Source organism: Trachymyrmex septentrionalis, unplaced genomic scaffold, assembly GCF_001594115.1.
Source record: "Trachymyrmex septentrionalis isolate Tsep2-gDNA-1 unplaced genomic scaffold, Tsep1.0 scaffold40, whole genome shotgun sequence".
NCBI classification, from domain to species: Eukaryota; Metazoa; Arthropoda; class Insecta; order Hymenoptera; family Formicidae; genus Trachymyrmex; species Trachymyrmex septentrionalis.
The window spans coordinates 3493810-3513524 of record NW_017305569.1 but is presented as its reverse complement, the minus strand read 5'-3'; the positions used below and the strand labels follow the sequence as shown (position 1 = coordinate 3513524).

The following is a 19715-nucleotide window of genomic DNA, read 5'->3' as shown; positions in this document are numbered from 1 at the left end:
TTTTACTTTTTATACAATAAATTTTTTATACAATATCCTTTACATTATAATTTATAAAAATATTATACTGCATAAAACGAGTAGCTATTGTGAGATGTAATCATTATAAATAGTATGTAATAAATACTGCAGTTAATTATATTATTTATATGAATAATTTTTATAGACAGTTTATCTTCAAACACATAGAAAATTCTTTATCATTTAAATGTTTAAAAATTGGATTTTTTATTGATAATAATAAACATATCAAAGCAATAATGTAAAGGTTAGAAGGCAGCATTAAAAGAAATTAAAATGATTTTTAAATTTTCATAACTTATATGTTATGTAATTAATTAATATTTTGATTCTATGCTGTTAACTTCAATTATTTTTCAATTTTTAGGATGAGTAAGCATGTTTACATTCGTAATCTGCTTACTCATATCAATTGAATTAAACATGCAGCTGTATAATATCCATTGTATCAGAAGAATTTTAAAAACGATAAAGAGAATATAAAAATAACGATACATTCCTGAAGTTCATTTGTTATCGCAAAATGTAGGGCAAAATCCACGTTGAAGATTCGAGATTGTGTTAAGCTAGTTTTGAGATTAAGAACGGACTATAGATTCCGGTCGTAGTTATTTTAGGCTACGTTCAGATTCTCACCCGAGTGCTACCTAAGGATCATTCTATCCTCATCGTTTATCTCACTGTTAAAGGATGACATAACACCCGGGGAATACTAGAGTTGGAATTTAAACACGTTCTCTATAGCTGTTGAAACTGTAATACATATGTCATCAACTTTATCATCGGATATTATCTTTATTGTATTTTATATAAAATTATATCTTTATAAAATCAACGTATTGTAATTATATAAAGTACTTGTATAAAAATAATTGCAAAGAGAGTTTTTATCTACTATAAGTTGAAAATATTTTAAATGTTTGGGTATCTTTTTAAAATAATTATAAGTTATTATAATTTTGATTTAGAAAGTAAAGAGTAATTAGCATCATTTACATATTTTTATATACAATCTATTTTACTAACTTTGTTACATATTTTTCTAAGAAATTATTAAATATACAATTTTAGCGTTGTAAAATTTATTGTAATCTTTTAATACAATCAATAATACTCATAAAAGTTCTCTATTTAAGAAGAAAAAATAGAAGAGAGAATTTTAATTTAATTTTTGAATGGATTAATATGTAAATGTTACAAAAAAATTTTCTGGAAATTATTTCTGGTAATAATATCTAGTAACAATTTAATGTATATAAATGATTAATTTCTCGAATTGAATAAGCATTATAGTTTATTTATATATTTTTCCTTTTACTTTTATTACGTAACGAGGTTAGAAGAATTAATTGTGATCTTTTATAATTTTTTATCCTTCATGCTTCTTCAATAATTAATTGCATGTCATTTCACACACACACACACACACACACACACACACACACACACACACACGCGCGCGCGTACATATACATATATTATTAATTTCGATAAGAAATATACTTATTCGCAACAGAAAGTTTTTCCAAAAGCATACACCACAACACAAGATTTTGGTAGCTAATTTCTTATTTTATATTTCAATAGATTAACTATTTAATAAATGTTTCGGCTTAAATTAGGCCCTCAATATTACAAAAACTCTTCATATGCCTTACACATTTGTACATATTAACGTAAAAGATATAAATTTGAGTTTTTTCCACGTTATACATTGTAAACTTAATTACACAAGAACGCTTGTTAACTAGATTTATTATCTAAGAAGAATATGACAATAGAAATAAAGGTAGTCAAAAATTATCTAATCATATGCTCCAGAAGAATTTGTCAATTGTTACGATCAGTCCGATCATAATCCCAAGGTTCGTCTTTAATTATTGAACACACAATTTCCGAATTCTAATGATTATGAATGTTTTTTAATTGATTATAATAATTTTAAAATCAAGTAAAATTAAATAATATAATACTTGTGTTACAATGAACTTCCATACATATTATCAAGATATGGATAACTTGTCATAACAATTCCACCAGTAAAGACGTTTTGTTCAACTCTAATCATAACAGACTGCTTATAAACAAATGAAGATGACCTAATTTAAGACCGAAACGTTTATTGAATTGTTAATCGATTGAAATATAAAATACTAGCTATCAAAATCTTGCGTTGTGGTGCATGCCTTTGAAAAAATTTTCTGTTTAAAATTTTAACCACTTATTCATTTTTATTGTAGCTAATCTATTTATGTGCGTAGAACGTTTCTAGTACTTCGCGTCATCTTCTTTAAATAGACCAATATAAATTATTTAACAAATTTTAATATGGGGGGAATTTGTACGTATTGTGGAAAAATCAAGAAAGAATACTTGAAATGAAAAATATAATAATTTATACTTATTCTATATGAAAATAGAGATTTTTTGTTTGGTAATTTTTGTATCGAATTAAATAGCCGGTTATAAAAATATACAATATAGTGCATAAAAGATTGTCGCGATAATCGCTGAATAAGTATAAATATTAAAGTTGGAGAACGAATATAACGCTTAAAATATTTACCGACTGTGCAACGGTAACTATACACACGCTATATCTTTTCTACAAATTATCTATAATTCAATTGTAACTGCATAATTGCAGATTTTTATTTGCGAAAGTTATTGCGAGTGCTCGTATTTTATATTCTCATACTAAATTTTTACATTATAATAAACCTAACATTTTATGATAATACCTTTTTAACAAATATCTTACTTTATTTAAAATTTACATATGCTTGTAGCATTTCTGTAGTAAATTTTTTTCTAAAAAAAATATTATTTTTTATAATCATTTAAAAAAATAAAGAAATCATCCTTTTTGCGTTTTTACGTGATTTAATTGAAAACGTACAATAAGAATATTTGATAACGTATATAAAATCTAAAATATTATTTTGTCAATACTAACATTTCTACAATTATTTTTGATATATAAAATTATTGTAGTCTAGCTTTATTTTATGGTTTCATTTCCACTAATTTATTTACTACACTTGCAGGTTACGAGTTATACAATTAATTACCGATAAATTAGTAGTGCCGTTGTACGAGAATGGCAACACATATATTTTGTGGTATTCAAAGGCTGAGTCGAGTACTGGATGCAGGAATAAGGCCTCTGAACTCTACGTTAAGGCGTGCATCGACCTCGAAACAAACCAGAATTGTGACGGGACCAAATAATGAGAGGATTATTATGTCTGCGAGTGGTGATGTTTCTTATCCGGAAACCTTGATTCACGAATTTGTTTGGAATAATAGCGAGAATTATCCTAATCATATTGCTTTGGTAAATTTTTTGATTTATTAGATTTTTATTTTATCTACGATAGCTAATCTATTTATGTGCGTAGAACGTTTCTAGTACTTCGCGTCATCTTCTTTAAATAGACCAATATAAATTATTTAACAAATTTTAATATGGGGGGAATTTGTACGTATTGTGGAAAAATCAAGAAAGAATACTTGAAATGAAAAATATAACCAAATGTAAGCGCAATTAACTGTTAGGTTTTTTCATAAACGGTAAATATACAGGTGTGATACGGTATCAGTTTCATAACATACTTTGTGCAGGAATGTGGTATAAATGGCAAGAAATACACATTCGCGCAAGCCAAGGATGCAACAAGTTATATCGGTAGAAGTTTACGGAATATGGGTTTAAAAAAGGGCGATGTGATAGCACTAGTGGCACCCAATTATCCGGACACAGTTTTAAGTTGCCTTGGAATCTCGTCAGGCGGATTTATTGTTACCACTGTAAATCCGATGTATACAGCAGGTAAGCCGTTTTATTTTAAACATGCTATTTTATTTGAGATTTACATAAAATAGATCAAATATTTAACTCATGATAAAATAAAATTAAAATAAGTAAGTAGCCAAAGTGTATTGTAATATTGATGGACGCAATAAAAATTTTCAGAGGAAATGATGATTCAGTTGTTAAGAGTAAATCCAAAAGCAATCATCACTTCCACCTCAGTTGCATCTACAGCGCTTGCTGCAAAAAGGGCTTGTCTTCCACATGAAATCCCTTTTATTGTAATTGACGATAAGATTGGTTCTATGCCAGAGGGTTCGATACCTTTTTCTGTTAGTACCAAAATAGACTTTAGGCGAATTAATCGACAATATTTAAAGATTACAAAAGAAAACGGTTAAGTAAAAATAAATATAAACATGCAAAATTTTTCAGGATCTCATAACGCGAGGTAAATCATTGCCACCTGTAAATTCGGACAGAACTTGCGATGACATAGTGGCTTTGCCATTTTCAAGTGGTACGACTGGATTACCAAAGGGTGTTATGTTAAGACATCGCAATCTGGTGTCTAATATAATGATGGTTCAAACCTTTATGAACATCTTTCAGTTTCCTACAAGTACCTTTTTTTTATTTAACAAACTATTATTTTAGCCTTCTTGGCGCGCTTTTTAAATGTTGCGAATTTTGAATTAACGTATTTGTACGTTGATTATATATGTATATTTGCAAAATCAGATATTCTTATCTGCAAAATTTTTTATTTGAAATTGTTTCTTATCTTCTACAATCACTCGATAATTAAACATTTATTACCTACATATAAAATATCTTATTTTTTTTACAGGTACATTTCAAGACGTAATACCTGCCGTATTACCATTTTTTCATATTTATGGAATGAATGCTTTGATACTTCCAAGGCTTTCATTTGGTGCAAAAATAATCACTATTCCAAAATTTGTACCGGAAACATACATTGACGTATTGGACAAAAACAAGGTAATTTATGACTTACTATGCTAAAAAAAAAATAAATCTTCTCTTTAGATATTTTAATTATACACTCTTTAATTAAAAATTTTATTATATTAGAATGATGAAATTAAGCTCGACTGTGTGTGAATATATTTAAATTAATGTAAAGTAAAAAAACACTTTTTGTGATTATATGTTTTGATATCGTCAATTATAGAAAAATTTAATTGTTCTTGTATACGTAAATATACGTAAATATATGTAAACAAAAAATTATGAAAGCATTAAATTCGCGATAACATGACACTTCATAGGTGACCGCACTGTTTTGCGTTCCACCCATGATGTTATTTCTTACGGCTTCCCCTCTTGTGAAGAAACATCATTTCCATCATGTGCATTTAATATTGTGTGGTGCCGCGCCTATCGCTAAAACGGATGTCGATAGATTCTACGAGAAATACAACATTGACTCAGAAATCTGCAAATTCCATCAAGGTGAGTGTTTGTAAAATCGAGCTGTTGTCGAAGCAAAATTCACAATCCGCGAACGAACGAAATGCTTATCGAGTTTTTCGGATCGAATTTCCGGGATCGTGTTTCGACGTGTGCGAGCTTTGAAGACTCAGATATATATTTTTTTCTGGTGGAAGTAAAAATGTCGAGGAGGAGAATGGACGAGTTTTGCATTTGTGGATTTTGCGAGTTCGAACGAACGAGCGTGTATATATTCAATTTTTAACGAGATCCAACGAATCGGCGCATGATCGATTCTGGAGTAAAGTTCGTTGTATCGAGAATGGCGTCGTATTAAACTTTACTCTTATTTGATGCACATTCAAGTTCATAAAATTTGACAAATTAATCATATTTGAAAAAAAATGCTAATTACTATTAAACGACAAAATCTATTAATTTTTTTTTTGCAAACAGATTTCATTTAGATACAAACATGTAACTTATATAACAGTTACACAACATACATAACCTTTATTCAGCGAACTTGCTTTTAACCTCAGAGATGGTTTGACAAGTCCAATTACATGTCAGTAACATATTACATGTTAGCAAAATCAATTAATCTTGTTTTTGTGCTAGATTGTAATTTTTGTGTCGAATTGTTTTCTTGTTATTGAATTTTACAGCATATCATCCTTTTATAACTAAGACTCTACTTATTTTAATTTAAATTTTTCTTTATTATAAAACTTTTTGTTTTGTTGCTACAAATATAAATTTAAATTTAAATATTTAATATAACTAAATATATATATAAAAAAGAAGAAAAAATAATGATAAAATGTAATAAAATATTTATTTTGGTTCAAGTTTATTTAAAGTTTTATAATGTTTGTTCAAGGTTACGGATTAACAGAAACTTCACCAGTGGACTTTCTTGAACACGGAAGGAAATATTCCAGTATCGGACAAAATATAGCGAGTTGCCAAGTACGCTTGGTGGATGTAACGACACAGAAGGATATCAGTACTAGTGGTCAAACAGGCGAATTATGGGTCAAAGGACCACATATTATGAAAGGATATTTGAATGACGAAGAAGCTACAAAAAATACGCTAACCGAAGATGGATGGTTAAAAACGGGCGATATTGCTTATTACGATGAAGATTTCGATTTTTATATTACAGACAGATTAAAAGAACTTATTAAAGTCAAAGGATTTCAGGTAATTTGGTTTGACAAAAAAGAGCTTTTCTCTTTTTACTTTAATAAGTATCTTACAATTTTAGTATAATTAATTTGGTATGATTATTTAAATAAGAAGAGACATATATTTCTTGCAACGTTTATTGATAAGTGATAAGTAAACCCTAATTGTACAAATAATTTTAAAAAGCATTGGCTTTATACATAACAAAAAAAATTCTCTTTTTTCTAATATTATATAAATCTGATATAATAATTATTCATTAGTTATAAATTATTTCATAATTTGTATATTATTATTTTACATTGTAAGAATTATTTAAGTAAGGAAAATAACGGTCCAAAATATGAAGATATTTTTGGGAATTTTTTACAAAAAAGACATTCATATTGACTCTTATTGACTCATCCTTCCTCTATTCATTTTGATTTATTATTAAAGCATTTGCTACTCTGTTTATTGATAAATAACAGTTATGATGTATGTAAAACATCTTCACAAAGTTTTAAAGTTTCGCGATTTTACGGTACTTTATTTCTCGGCGGCGTTTAAAGTGTTCGCCTGCTTTAATTTAAAACGTTATTTTCGTTTGGTCAAAGGTACCACCAGCGGAACTAGAAGCGTTGCTGCGAATGCATCCTGACGTGGAGGAAGCAGCAGTGATTGGTATTCCACACGAGAGATATGGTGAGGTACCAAAAGCATTTATAGTGGTGAAGGAAAGTAAAAAACCCACAGAAGACGACATTAAGAACTTTATAAAAGAAAAGGTTTCCGAGTACAAACAACTGAGAGGTATAACTCAATTGCTTTCAACTATTACAAGTCGCAGGGTTTTTAATTGCCACGCGTTTAATTAGCATATTAATAGAGTGATGCATGAAATCTTTAGAATAGTTATCATTTATATATCCGAAGAAATGTTGCAAGGTCTTAAAGAAAAAAGTAGTTGTTATGTAATTTAATTGAACTAAGTATAAAAACTTAAAGATAGAGAAAAACTGAGTAACTAGAAACTTTGTTAGAAAAATTTGAAGATAATATTTTTTTTTCTTCTAGGAGGAATAACATTTGTTGACAATATTCCAAAGAATCCAAGCGGAAAAATTCTAAGGTCAAAAATGAAACAAGGTTACAAGTCTTAATGCCACCAAAAAAAAAATATATCTTTAATTAAAAAATTATTTTTAATACAAGATTAATATATAAAAAGTTTTACGTATGTATATAAAGAAATTTAGGCGGAAGGTGATTTTTCGGGAGTGTATATTTATGCGTACAGTACTTCGCTCAATAAAACTATAAATCTTTGACATAAATATGTATTTTATATATATATATATAGTTATACATAGAAAGAATGATTTTGCTGAAAGATTTAAAATTTTACTAGACAACAGATCTAAAAATAATTTTATTGGACTATCAAAATAATTATGTTGAAAATAAAAAAAAATGAGAAATGTTGCAAACAAATTTAATATTCTAGTAGCTAATTTAAATTTTCAAAAAATTATTTTTAGTATAATTTTTTAGAATTTCTATTTAAGAAAATTTTAGATCTTATTTTAGCTTTCAAATTGTTCCATGTATTGTAGTATAGATCTTTTTTATTTATAGTTTGTTAAAAACTGAACATAAGAAGCATTATATAATAAAAAATAATATTAAGTAGAATTTTGTTTAATAAAAAAAAAGTTAAAAGTATTTAAAAATGTGTTAAGTAACTTTAGCTATTCTGTGCATATTATTGACATTTGAAAAAAATTAATTTTTTTGATGGATTTATCTGTATATATATGATAATATGAATATAATGTTATATATAATATGAATATAATATTACAGAATACGATAGAATTAATACTTTTATAAATTTATATTTTTTGTTACTATTAAATCTATCACAGATGTGTATATGTATATGTTATATTAATCTGTTGATAAATATTGTACTTTGATTTGTACTTAGGTCACATACATTCAAGTAAATTTATCAAGCATGTTTACGCAAACTATTTAATAAGTTTACTTGAACGTAAGTATGTGTATTTATATAATGTTAATCTCTCTTGAATAAAACAGAATTTTATAAATTTTTATTTTTCTTACTTAATTGTGTGCTTTCTCGCGATATATTATTTAAAAATGTCATACGGCATCTAACTATAATATTATCCTATTATTCGTAATAAGTAAATTCAATTAGTGAAAATAAGTCAGTTCGCTTATACAAAAGTTTATGAGAATAATGTATAAGTAATATTTATTTAATATGTACATTATAAGTATATAAATGTTGTAATTTCAAATAAACGGAACATTATACTTCGTAACTCCTTAAAACTTTTGCTAAAAGAAAAAATTAAGCGCCGAACCACGTCGCGAATTCAGAATGTATTCTCATACACGGAAGCAAGTATCCGTAGAAAATCGTTAGCAAGTAATAATTGTAACAAAAATTGTCCTAGTAATATTGCCTTACTAATAAATGCAGAGTAATTCCAACGTAATTTTTGAAAATTCTGTTAATAAAATTCAGAGCAGTGTAAGTCTTCATTGTTATATGAAAAAATAGAAAGCTATTGTATAAGCTGTAAAGATAATCATTAATGAGACAAAACAAGAATGTTTCTTTGACTTTGTTTATTAGCATTTTTATTATTTTACACAACGGTGATATTTTATAAAAACAACAATTATAATGTATGTCTTATATTTTTTTTTCTAGACTTGTGTATTATAATCAAATGACAATTTTAAATGGAAAGATGTGAAAATTTTGGATTGCGAATCTTTGTACAATAAAAGAGTAGTGTCTGAAATAATTCACATCAAAAGACAGAAATAAGGTCTTAATAAACGAAATAAGACTGAATCGTTACCTGAATCTTACTTACAGGTTATACAATCTTTTTCTCCTTCTTAATTGCTTTCTTTCTCTTTTTACTTTCCATCTCTCCATTTTCCCTTCCTTTTACTTTATTTTTCCACCTCTTATGTTCTCTTTTCTTTCTAGTTTACCACATCAACCTTTTCGTTTAGAATGTCGATTTTATATTGTTTTTGAACATCTGAGAGAAATAATTCGTTTTTTATTTTCGTCGCATTGTCTAAGATTAGATGACTTTTTTATATTGACACACATTCATAAGGTATTTATTCTCATTTAATTTAGCTACTACTAAATTAATTATATATAATTTGTTTATATTGTACAACTTCTTATTAATATTCTTCAGTGTACTTTCTTTGTTATATATTACTATTTTATTCTTATTCTTATTTCTTGCTTTTTAGTTTGTTATTTTTATCATTACATTGTATTACTATTACTTATTCCTAATATATTTTTACATTATATTTGTATTCTTTAACAGAAATAATTACGGTGTCTATAGTACATACAAATTACTAGAGGAATACACTGTTAACTTTGATTAATATTTACTGCACACTATATTAGCTATATTATGGATAATTTTAATACTGCGATCGAGAGCGAATTATAATTTTTATGTATCTTCTCTTTGTAATATTTTCATTGCTTCTTGTTAAGCCGGGAGCACATAGAAAAACGTAAGACGGTAAGACGTAATCAGTAAGGATATCGTAACATTGGATTCGCTATTCGGCCTTATGGTTTCTACCATGATTGGGCAATTCGCTTACTGATTACGTCTTACGACCTTACGTTTTTATATGTGCCATGAGCTTTAACATTGATAATGATACGACATGAATCGAAACGTTTGTTTTTTGTTTTGTTTTGTTTATTGCCTATTAAAGTATATTAAAGTTTATATTTAGCTAAATGACAGTTTTATTTATTAACGTTTTCAATTTTTAACTTATAACGATTAATCTTAGGCTTATAGCCCTTTTTCTTTCGGTTTTAATTTATTGAGCCTTACTACTATTTTTAGTTCAAATAACAATTCTCATTCTCGATATGACTCTAATTGTGTTTTATTTTATTTTAATCGTGTTTATATTCTGCATATAGTCTGGTCTTAGATATATGAAATTTTAATCACTGATTATACAGTAAGTATGTACAAATACTCAGTCTTTTAAATTCTAATATTTTCAACAAACAAAAAATAAACAATATATTTACAGCATTTGTAAAATTTTTATTGTTTTTCTTTTATATAATTGTTGTAGATTTAAATAAAGTATAAATAAATAGAAGTATAAAAAAATTTTTCTTTAAAGTCTGAAATTAATATAATATAGAAAAATTTTACTATTTATTTTTATCTGATTATTACTGTTGTATTGCTATTTCAATAATTCATAACTGAATATGGTAAAAGTGTCATAAATGCAAGGAATAAAGCAGATACTTAATGGAGTTTCTACAGACGCTCGGACTTTGATGTGAAATCGATGTTCCCGTTCCTTACCTTATTTCACTATATTTCATGAGTCTTTTTTTTCTTACTCATATATTCACATGATCCTATATTCGATCGTGAAATACACGTGTAAAAGCGTGTTTATAGACTATATTTTATACAATTTTCTTATTGTTAGTAATGTAAATCAGAAAGAAACTCACAGATGTAATAATCAATAGTTACTTTCGTTTTTAATAAAACAGACAGTAATGTTATTTAAAGAAAATGTTAAATGAAAATAGAAAAATATAAACGCAAACGTATTTTTGCAAATGCACTGAATCTAGTTCACTGCAAACGATGGCGATCTTCGACACGAACGAAGTTGCAACATTGTTCTTTTTGTATCTTTTATACGAGAAGTTTCTAGAATCACGTACAATTTTGCTACCTGAGAATTATTTAGCTTTCTATTTCTAATCGCATTTATGTTCGTAGTGTGTATTTATTTATAGTTTTGTAATCTTTGATTATCGCAGCACTTCAATTAGTGTGACAAAATTTTATATAAATAATAATTATCGAGCAAAATAAATTAAAATAGAATTAAAAACAGTAAGATTTAAATAGCAAAGAGGGATAGTAAGTAAGACAATAGTGTAATGAATATAATGAATATAAAAGTACGTGAGCAACGAAAATAAATTGATGATGCAAAGTGTGACACACACACACACACACACACACACACACACACACACAAAATTTAATTACAGTTTTTAGTACGTATAAACTAACAAGGAGAAGTGTTTTCAATTGTCTGAGCGAATATATTGTCTCGTCGAAATAGTGAGATACATAAAAAGAATATTTCAAATAAATTCGGTTTGGATATGTTCATTCTTCCGTGTCTCATTACACATTCTGGACGACCTAGTTTCGCATATATTCGATCTGCACGTTTACTCTCTTGAGTATCGTGACACTTCCGCTCCTTTCGAAATAAAGTTTCTATTTTCTAAATTTTCATAAATTTTTGCCGATTATCAATGCTTTTCATATAGTTCTCTGAAATTTCTTGCATTTAAAGTACAAATTGACACTTTGAGGTTTCTTTTCTACATGAGACAATAGCTGCGGCGCTTGAATCTTCTGTCGCACTGATGGATTTAAATCAGTTCGATTTTTCTCATTTAAAAGTTGAATCTTCGCGAGAAGTGCAAGTGTCGCATGACTTTTGCACATAATTCCTTCACTGTGTTTTTATCGTGTGTACCGTACATATTTCGTCAACATCGTCGCTCTCTCGGATTCGAGAGTTGACGCGTGGCGGAAATAGGATAAAGCTCCTCGGTAAATGAGCTTTTCGTTCTATCCTGCGCAGGTCGAGGCATGTGTGGAGAGACCTAAACGTATTGCAAGAAGGAGATAAACCGTAGACGTGCTTAATCCTGAGTCGTCGGTATATTAATGCGAGAGAGGAAACGTGAGGGTACTGACGAAAGGAAATAGAGAATAAGGGAGAGGAAGAGAAAGACCTGGATATACGAAACTTGGAGAGAGAAGGGTCAAATTCAGAAAGCTTTCAGCTCTTGCGTCCTGTTTCTCTCGCGTAAATGAAAGAACGGTCGGGAGAGCATCACCGAGGTCGGATGATGAAAAATAGGGTAGAGCGTGGGTGGTAGAGCAACGTGGAAACCATTTTTTGTCCTATATTTCTCTCACTCCTTTTCTTTTTCCCTTTCTCTCATATCGTTGTATATGAGCACTGTGTCAACCTTTACTGACGATGAACGATCTTATTTTGCGTGTGGCGTCGTCGACGAGATGCAAAGCCAGTATAAAATTTGATCGCCGGACTAAAGCGGAGGCAAGGGCGGTTCGTGGAAAAATTTCTCGTCCTACTTTAAAATTTATAGTATAGATCCGCTGAAATTTGCTTTTTAATGACAAAACGGATTTTTTCTTCAAGATTTTTTATATATATAGAATCGCTTTTATGTACTTATATTTTTGATTGGATTTAAAAAGTATAGAAAATTTCTTTGAAATATATATATAACATGTTATATACTCGTATATACTATATTCCAATGAACCTTTCTGTCTTTTACAATATTTCAAATAATTTGTTTCTTACTTTCTAAAATCCAAAGAAAATTTTTTCAGATTCTATTTAGTAATTCTATCTAGTCTTACTTCACAAGATCTTAATAACAATATAATTCTTCCTCTTTAATTTAAAAAATGACACAATTTTCAGCAAAATGAAATTATTTTTTATGTATTATATTTTATGTTGCCTGAAAAAATTGTATTTATTCAGATATTTATTCATTTAGTAAAATTCGGTAAATTTATTATTAGATGTTCATTTTACGAAGCTTCTTCATTTACACGCACAATATACGAGATGCTCTATGGTTCATAGGCCGGTATTCATAGTCAGATCTTAAGACCGTCTCAAGTACAGTCTTAAGAAGTTATGAATCAATCACAGGATCGTATTAGCGTCTTAAGACATTACTTAAAACAATCTTGAAATAAGATCGGACTATGAATACCGCCCATAGATTCAAGTGTGATAAGCACGCATCTTTCTCCGACAGATTACAGTATTTATGCTAATAACAATACTCATTACGAGATTTTATCTTCTGATAAGGAAGAAAATTCTCGTCGAAATTTGCATCAATGTATTTGCTAGTATTACATTACTCCGTGTCAATAATAATTATTCTTTATTCATCAATGTAATAGAATAATGATCCTAATGATATATCTACACATCTCCGTATAATTTTAAATAAATAAATTCTCCCAAACTAATTTAATAATATTTATATTATTTAATGTATATAATTTATTACTTTATAAATAAATATTAGTTATTTTATAAATATTTTATAAATAGTTATTTTATAAATATTTTGTTGCATTATAAATATCTATTTTAAACTCAAATTTTATTTAGTAAATTTAACTAATAAAATTAGAAATTATTTTATAAATAATATATCCAATAAAATTATTGTCTTCTTAATAACATATTGCTTGGTTTAAGTCTTTCTCTTTCTTTAAACTAGACATTTTTATGTTAACAAACTGTAAAATAATCAAAAAGCAATTTTTCTTTTTAGTCGAATTTCTTTTTTACGATGTTAAGCTAAGAAGCTTTAGAGCCAATGTATTCATTAAGGTCGACAGTTAATGATGAAAATGCAATTATAAATTCTGTTAGACTGCTACAGAATTGTCCTTGATCGCATATAATGTCATTTCAAAATTCTCTATATGACACAATCCGTCACTTTTAATATTTTGGTATTTAGAGAGTAGAAGCGCAGTCTGAGTGACGTTTCTGTACTAATCTCATCAAATCCGTTTATTTAGGATACATGTTCGCAAGTTAACATAGTCGACAATTTTTAGAAATAATTTGAAGTTTGATCGATATTTTACCAAAAAAAGATAATCAGAACATTTTTTTCAATAATTCTTTTTCTGTAAAGATAGAAAGAATACAATTACCTTATTACAATGTTTTCTAGATTACTATTTTTAGATTACTATTTTTATTATTTAGTGAATTTTTAGATTACTGTTTTAAGTTGTATTTATCTTTAAGTATATATTTAAGGATATTTATCTATTAATGCATACTGCTTTTTTTATATTTTGGTTATTTAAAAATATCCAGACATATCAAACATGTATCGATTTAGTAACGTCTGCAGAATAATTTTTTTTCTGTATAGAGTGCAGATTCAAGCAATCTTTATCTCACGCGATTTCAGGAGAATCACGGACGCGAGAAAAATTGCAAGAGAGAAATGTTCCTGGTTTACACTTTTGGTATCACGTACTGCTGTTTCGTGCGTCCACTTTATCGTTGTTCCATCAGCTCTTGTCTCGCGTTACAGAAACGCCTGTCACGGACAATGTATAAAGTGCAACTATCTCAATCGAAGATAACAGTGACACGCACACGGTTATATAACACAAGAACATGGCGAGGTGATAATAAAAGCGACCGGAAAGGCGATACGATGGGAAAAGGGAGAACGCTAAAAATCCAATACGTTTATTGGTGCAATTTGTTCACATGTGCAATCCCAATATAAAGGCGAATGGTTATTATTTTTTTTGACGTTGTGTGACACATTAATTCGCTTGTTTGTTACAGCATTTTTATTTTTCAATATTACTACTAGAATAGTTAACAATGTTAGAAAAAACAATAAATAATATTTAATTATTAAATAATAAATAATATTTAATAAAAAAAACATTATTATTTACTTTATATCTATTAATACAAACATTAAAAAAATTTTTTTATTTCACTCTCTTTTTTTCTAGAAAATTTTCTTTTTATGTAAAAATTTTCTCATTTTGTAATGTAAAAAAATTACCAACGACTACATTGTTTTGGATAATATTTTTTAAACAAAAGCTGAAAGTAAAACTTTAGAAACATATACACGAACTATAAAGTATCTTCTATCAGATAGTATAGTAGTTTTTATATTTTTTTGCAATTTTACAATAATTAACTTTTTCGTAAGATAAGCGTCTAAGAAATGAGCGTCTGATAAAATAAACTGAAAAAAGGAATCTCTTTAGGAAACCTGTGCCATTATCGGCAATTTTCCTTTATATATTATCCTTTATATAAGCTGAGTATTTTAATCAATATTTGACATTTTTATTTTTTCAACAATTAATTGCTGATAATCAATTCCAAAGGAGAGAATGCTAAAAATATTAGTAGCGGGAACCGAATTGAATTCCCTGTCGAGGCAGCGCCGTGCCATTATTAATTTACGGGGATCAAAGGCGATGTCACACGACGGCTAATTAACTCCGCGCGACGTAGCGACATACCTAGAGTATGTAGAGGCACAGGTCGAATGTATTCCTATAAAAGGCCTGTGCGAAAATTCAATTAGGACTGGCCTGTCACCGACATGCTGACAGTCGAAAGCAGAACGCGATAATAATCGCAGAAGGTACCATACCATCGAATATTCGTAGTAAATTGTAGATTTCTTGAGCTCGCAATATTTGAGCGATATAAACAGGCGAAGAAATAATTTGTAGATATGTAATCATGAGAATAATTTAGCTTAAGGTGACTAAAAGAATAATTTCTTACTGATATTTTTCTGATGTTTGCTGTAATTTCTTACTGAGTTGATGATGATACTGTGTAATTTTAAAATCATTCTTTTATTTATAAAGAAGAAAAATATATTCGTTATATCGGAGCAAAAAGAATAAAACTGTTCATGTCTTTAAAATATATTTTTGTTAAGCTAAACATTTTCAGCAGCTAGATCGTCGTTGTAATATCGCTCTGTTAATAAAATGTGGAGTATATAGCAAAAAGAATATTTTGAGCAAACAGCTCTCTAGCTATCAAATATTCTTTTTATCGGAAACAACAACATGTTCGTTCAAGAGCAAAAAGACCTATCGTCACAACGTGCCAATAGCGAAACAATCACGAATTTGTTCTTGGTGTTCCTTTCCTCTTTTCTCTTTCGATTTAGTCATCTCACTCTGCCGGAAATTACAAGGTGATGGCCCACCGATTCCTTCTATTTCCGGTCGAGATGCGACGCGTTGCGACGATAAAATTTCGCTTCAATGTGTTCGTGGATAAACCACCGCAAAAGTAAAGAAAGCGGTAACGAGCTGATCGTTCTGTTTCGAAAGAGAAAATTTGCCTGCGATTTTCTCTTTTTTATTCTCTTTTTATTTTTTTTATTTCACAAAGAATAGCTATCGATGAATCCTAAATTACTTTTCAATATCTTAATTTAAGATTTCAAACTAGACTAAATAAAATTTATCATAATTCATTAAAAAGTAAAATTACATCCTTGAGATATTAAATATTGATTGGAATACTGAGTTTAATATATTATAGATTTGCACACAAAAAATTTTATAAATTTGAAAGAATAAAAATAAAGAAATATTAATAAAAAATTGTAAAACATATTTATTAATATATGGTTAAAAAAAGATTTAAAATTGTTTTTAAAATGTCACGCTTTTAAATCATTAAATTTTGATAATAATATAATATTTTTAATAAAATAATATGTTTAATTATTTTCCAGAGAATATATATAACGTTATTAGTATAATAGTTTATCTTTAAAAAGGGAGGACATTGTTATACATAATAATTATTTTTAAAAGCTCATATCATTAATCTTCATTGACCTAATTCATCCTTATACTAATTAGTATAATTTTTCTCTTACGAGATTAATGTCATTTACCTCCTTCTAATCGCTTTTTAATCTTATAACACAAACATTATTGGCTAAATAGTTAAGATATAAAATACATTACAAGAATAAATTTTGATTATAAACATATTATTTTCCTTTATAAAAATAAAACGATAAATTAATAAATATATGTATAACATATATCTAAATATTAATAAAAAAACATGTTGTATAATAACATGTATGCATGTTATAGAGTTGTCAGAATTATAATTTTGGAAAACTGAAATGTTATGATCCTCTTTTATATTTATATAATCTATAAAATTGCTTTGTGAATTTTAATGTAACTAAAGATAAAAAGCCCCAAAAATAAATTATCAATCTACAATATAGATTTTATATTCATTGTTCAACTTTTTGCTTTTGTCAATGAATGTAGGGATTAAAACCAATACACATTCTACTGCTATATCGTTACCATTTCGCTCTAATTGTAGACGAATTAATGTCGCCGAATGAACGAGCTTTGTCGAGCGTTGATTGGTATGCTCAGCACATATTCGGCTTAATATCGTAACGACGACTGTCGGCATATAGCAAAGCTGGGGGATGGGAGAGGAAAATTGATTTGGTACATATAATTAGAGCGCAAATTGGCGGGCTCTTCTATATCGAAAACTCGATTAAAACAAATTTGGATGTGAACGAAATTTCACCCAATTTTTAAACGTTTGCGCGACTGACGGATGAAATACAATAACGTTCATTTTTCTTTACTCTTTTATTTTTCATTTATCTATCTAGTCGTTATTTTTTACGATGTTTGACGTTTGTATATTGTTTATTTTAACAAAATCATAATACTTATAAGATTAAATTACATGTATTGCATTTCTCTGTTTGTTATAATTAACTTTTGATACAGATAGAATAAAAAGTCATCAGATTTAACAACATTGTTGTCCAAATTTGTAATGTGAATAAACAAAATAATTGCATTTTATGTTCTGTGTTCTTAAACTTTTTAAATGTAAATTTATAAATATTGATATACGCTAAATAGAGAAATATTTGAATTCTTTACTATTCTTTTTCTTAACAGTATTTTAAGATACTAATAGCATTATTATCAAATCGATACTCTATTTAATTTGTGAGATTATTATTTCAGTTTATGATTGTATTGCAAGTCCGTCAATCAGTAATTGGCGCGCAGTTTATATAACTGAAAGATATATTTAAAATTTATATAAAGATTATTATTAGATACGAATATCTAGCCTCGACCGCTTTTTTTACTAATTCCATTTATTTATATAATAGTCTTGTTTAACTTATTATTGAATTTTTATTGAACTATTTGAATTTCTAAAATTGTGATTTAAATTGTTCATAAAGTGTATAATATAATATATACAAGTGTTGCATACGTCTTTATCTATGCATGCTGTTTACCACGATATTTTTTACAAAAGAGCACCAAGCATGCATGCGGAGACAATGCATTATTCTGCGAGTACAAACACGTCCGATTCTTTTTACGAATTTATAGTATTCGCGAAACGAACGGAGATCTGCTGTCACCTCATATTAAATTCTCTTCCATGTCGTTTGTTTGCCAGAAAAAAGTTGGACTGTGTTGACCATTTGCTGCGACGCAATCGCGAGAACCGGATGGGTTTTAAGGGTCACTATGACGTCATAGAATAGATCAGAGAAAGAGGGTGAAAGAATAAATAAATTACGAGAACGCTGACACATTGCCGAGATGAATAAACTATTTTTGAGTGCACATAGTCGGTAGGTTAAACGATGAACGTTTGTCCTATTTTGACATCTACTCCATTTGATTATCTGCTATATTGGTTCAATCACTATCATTTCTGGTTATTGAGCAACTTTTCAAAAGAATAAGAATGGATCAGTGCGCATGAAATGAATTTTTTACGTTATTATTAAATAAAGGCAAATAATCGGATTTTATTGTTAGTATCTTTATTTAATTTACTAAAATGTCAACATCTCAAACAAACATGGATTATTTAAAACGCATAGCAAAATAAAGTACTCATGATTGAATAATGTAAAGACATGCTTTAAATCTCATCGATATTTGATACAGTTTTAATTGTCAAAGTGCAATAATCATGAAAAGGTATATATGCATTTAAAATGTTTAAAAAATATTTTGTAAATTTCTATAATATGAGTTAGATTATTTAATTAAAATAATTAATTTATGTTAATTATGTCAAAGTTAATTATATAATATTTAAAATACGTTTATTTTGATATTTAGTAATTATATTCTCAAGTTATTAAATATGTATTTAATCACAGTTGCAATGCAGTTGAACTTCTTGTGTATTTTGCGCTTCAGTCGTTGACAGAAATAAGATAATTGTTAATGTTTGTGTCTTCTAACACATGAAGAACGCATGGCGCCAGAAATATGCGACGTTGCGGCGCCATCCTTGTTTTCTCCGCAATGTTTATCCGGAAATCCAGCAGTTTCGTTTCATCATATCTTACTAGAACAGCTACTTTATAAGTCATTCCGTTAAATTGTGATTACAGTTGCTATTGTGCGAACTGTAATATGCTAAAATAATAAACTTTATTCATTGCCAGTAAAAT

At 28.0% G+C, this 19715-nt stretch overlaps 1 protein-coding gene across 1 annotated transcript in view; it reads left to right on the top strand.

Annotated features, from left to right (window-relative positions):
• LOC108751021 (4-coumarate--CoA ligase 1-like) overlaps positions 1–7766 on the top strand; it is a 9257-nt gene extending 1491 nt beyond the window's left edge. Inside the window, exons 2-10 of the mRNA XM_018490944.1 lie at positions 3069–3358; positions 3646–3853; positions 3998–4167; positions 4271–4457; positions 4686–4840; positions 5131–5314; positions 6177–6502; positions 7084–7279; positions 7544–7766. Coding sequence (XP_018346446.1) covers positions 3122–3358; positions 3646–3853; positions 3998–4167; positions 4271–4457; positions 4686–4840; positions 5131–5314; positions 6177–6502; positions 7084–7279; positions 7544–7629 — 1749 coding nt within the window. The 5' untranslated portion in view covers positions 3069–3121 and the 3' untranslated portion in view covers positions 7630–7766. The remainder of the gene's footprint in view (positions 1–3068; positions 3359–3645; positions 3854–3997; positions 4168–4270; positions 4458–4685; positions 4841–5130; positions 5315–6176; positions 6503–7083; positions 7280–7543) is intronic.
• The last annotated feature ends 11949 nt before the right edge of the window (positions 7767–19715 follow it).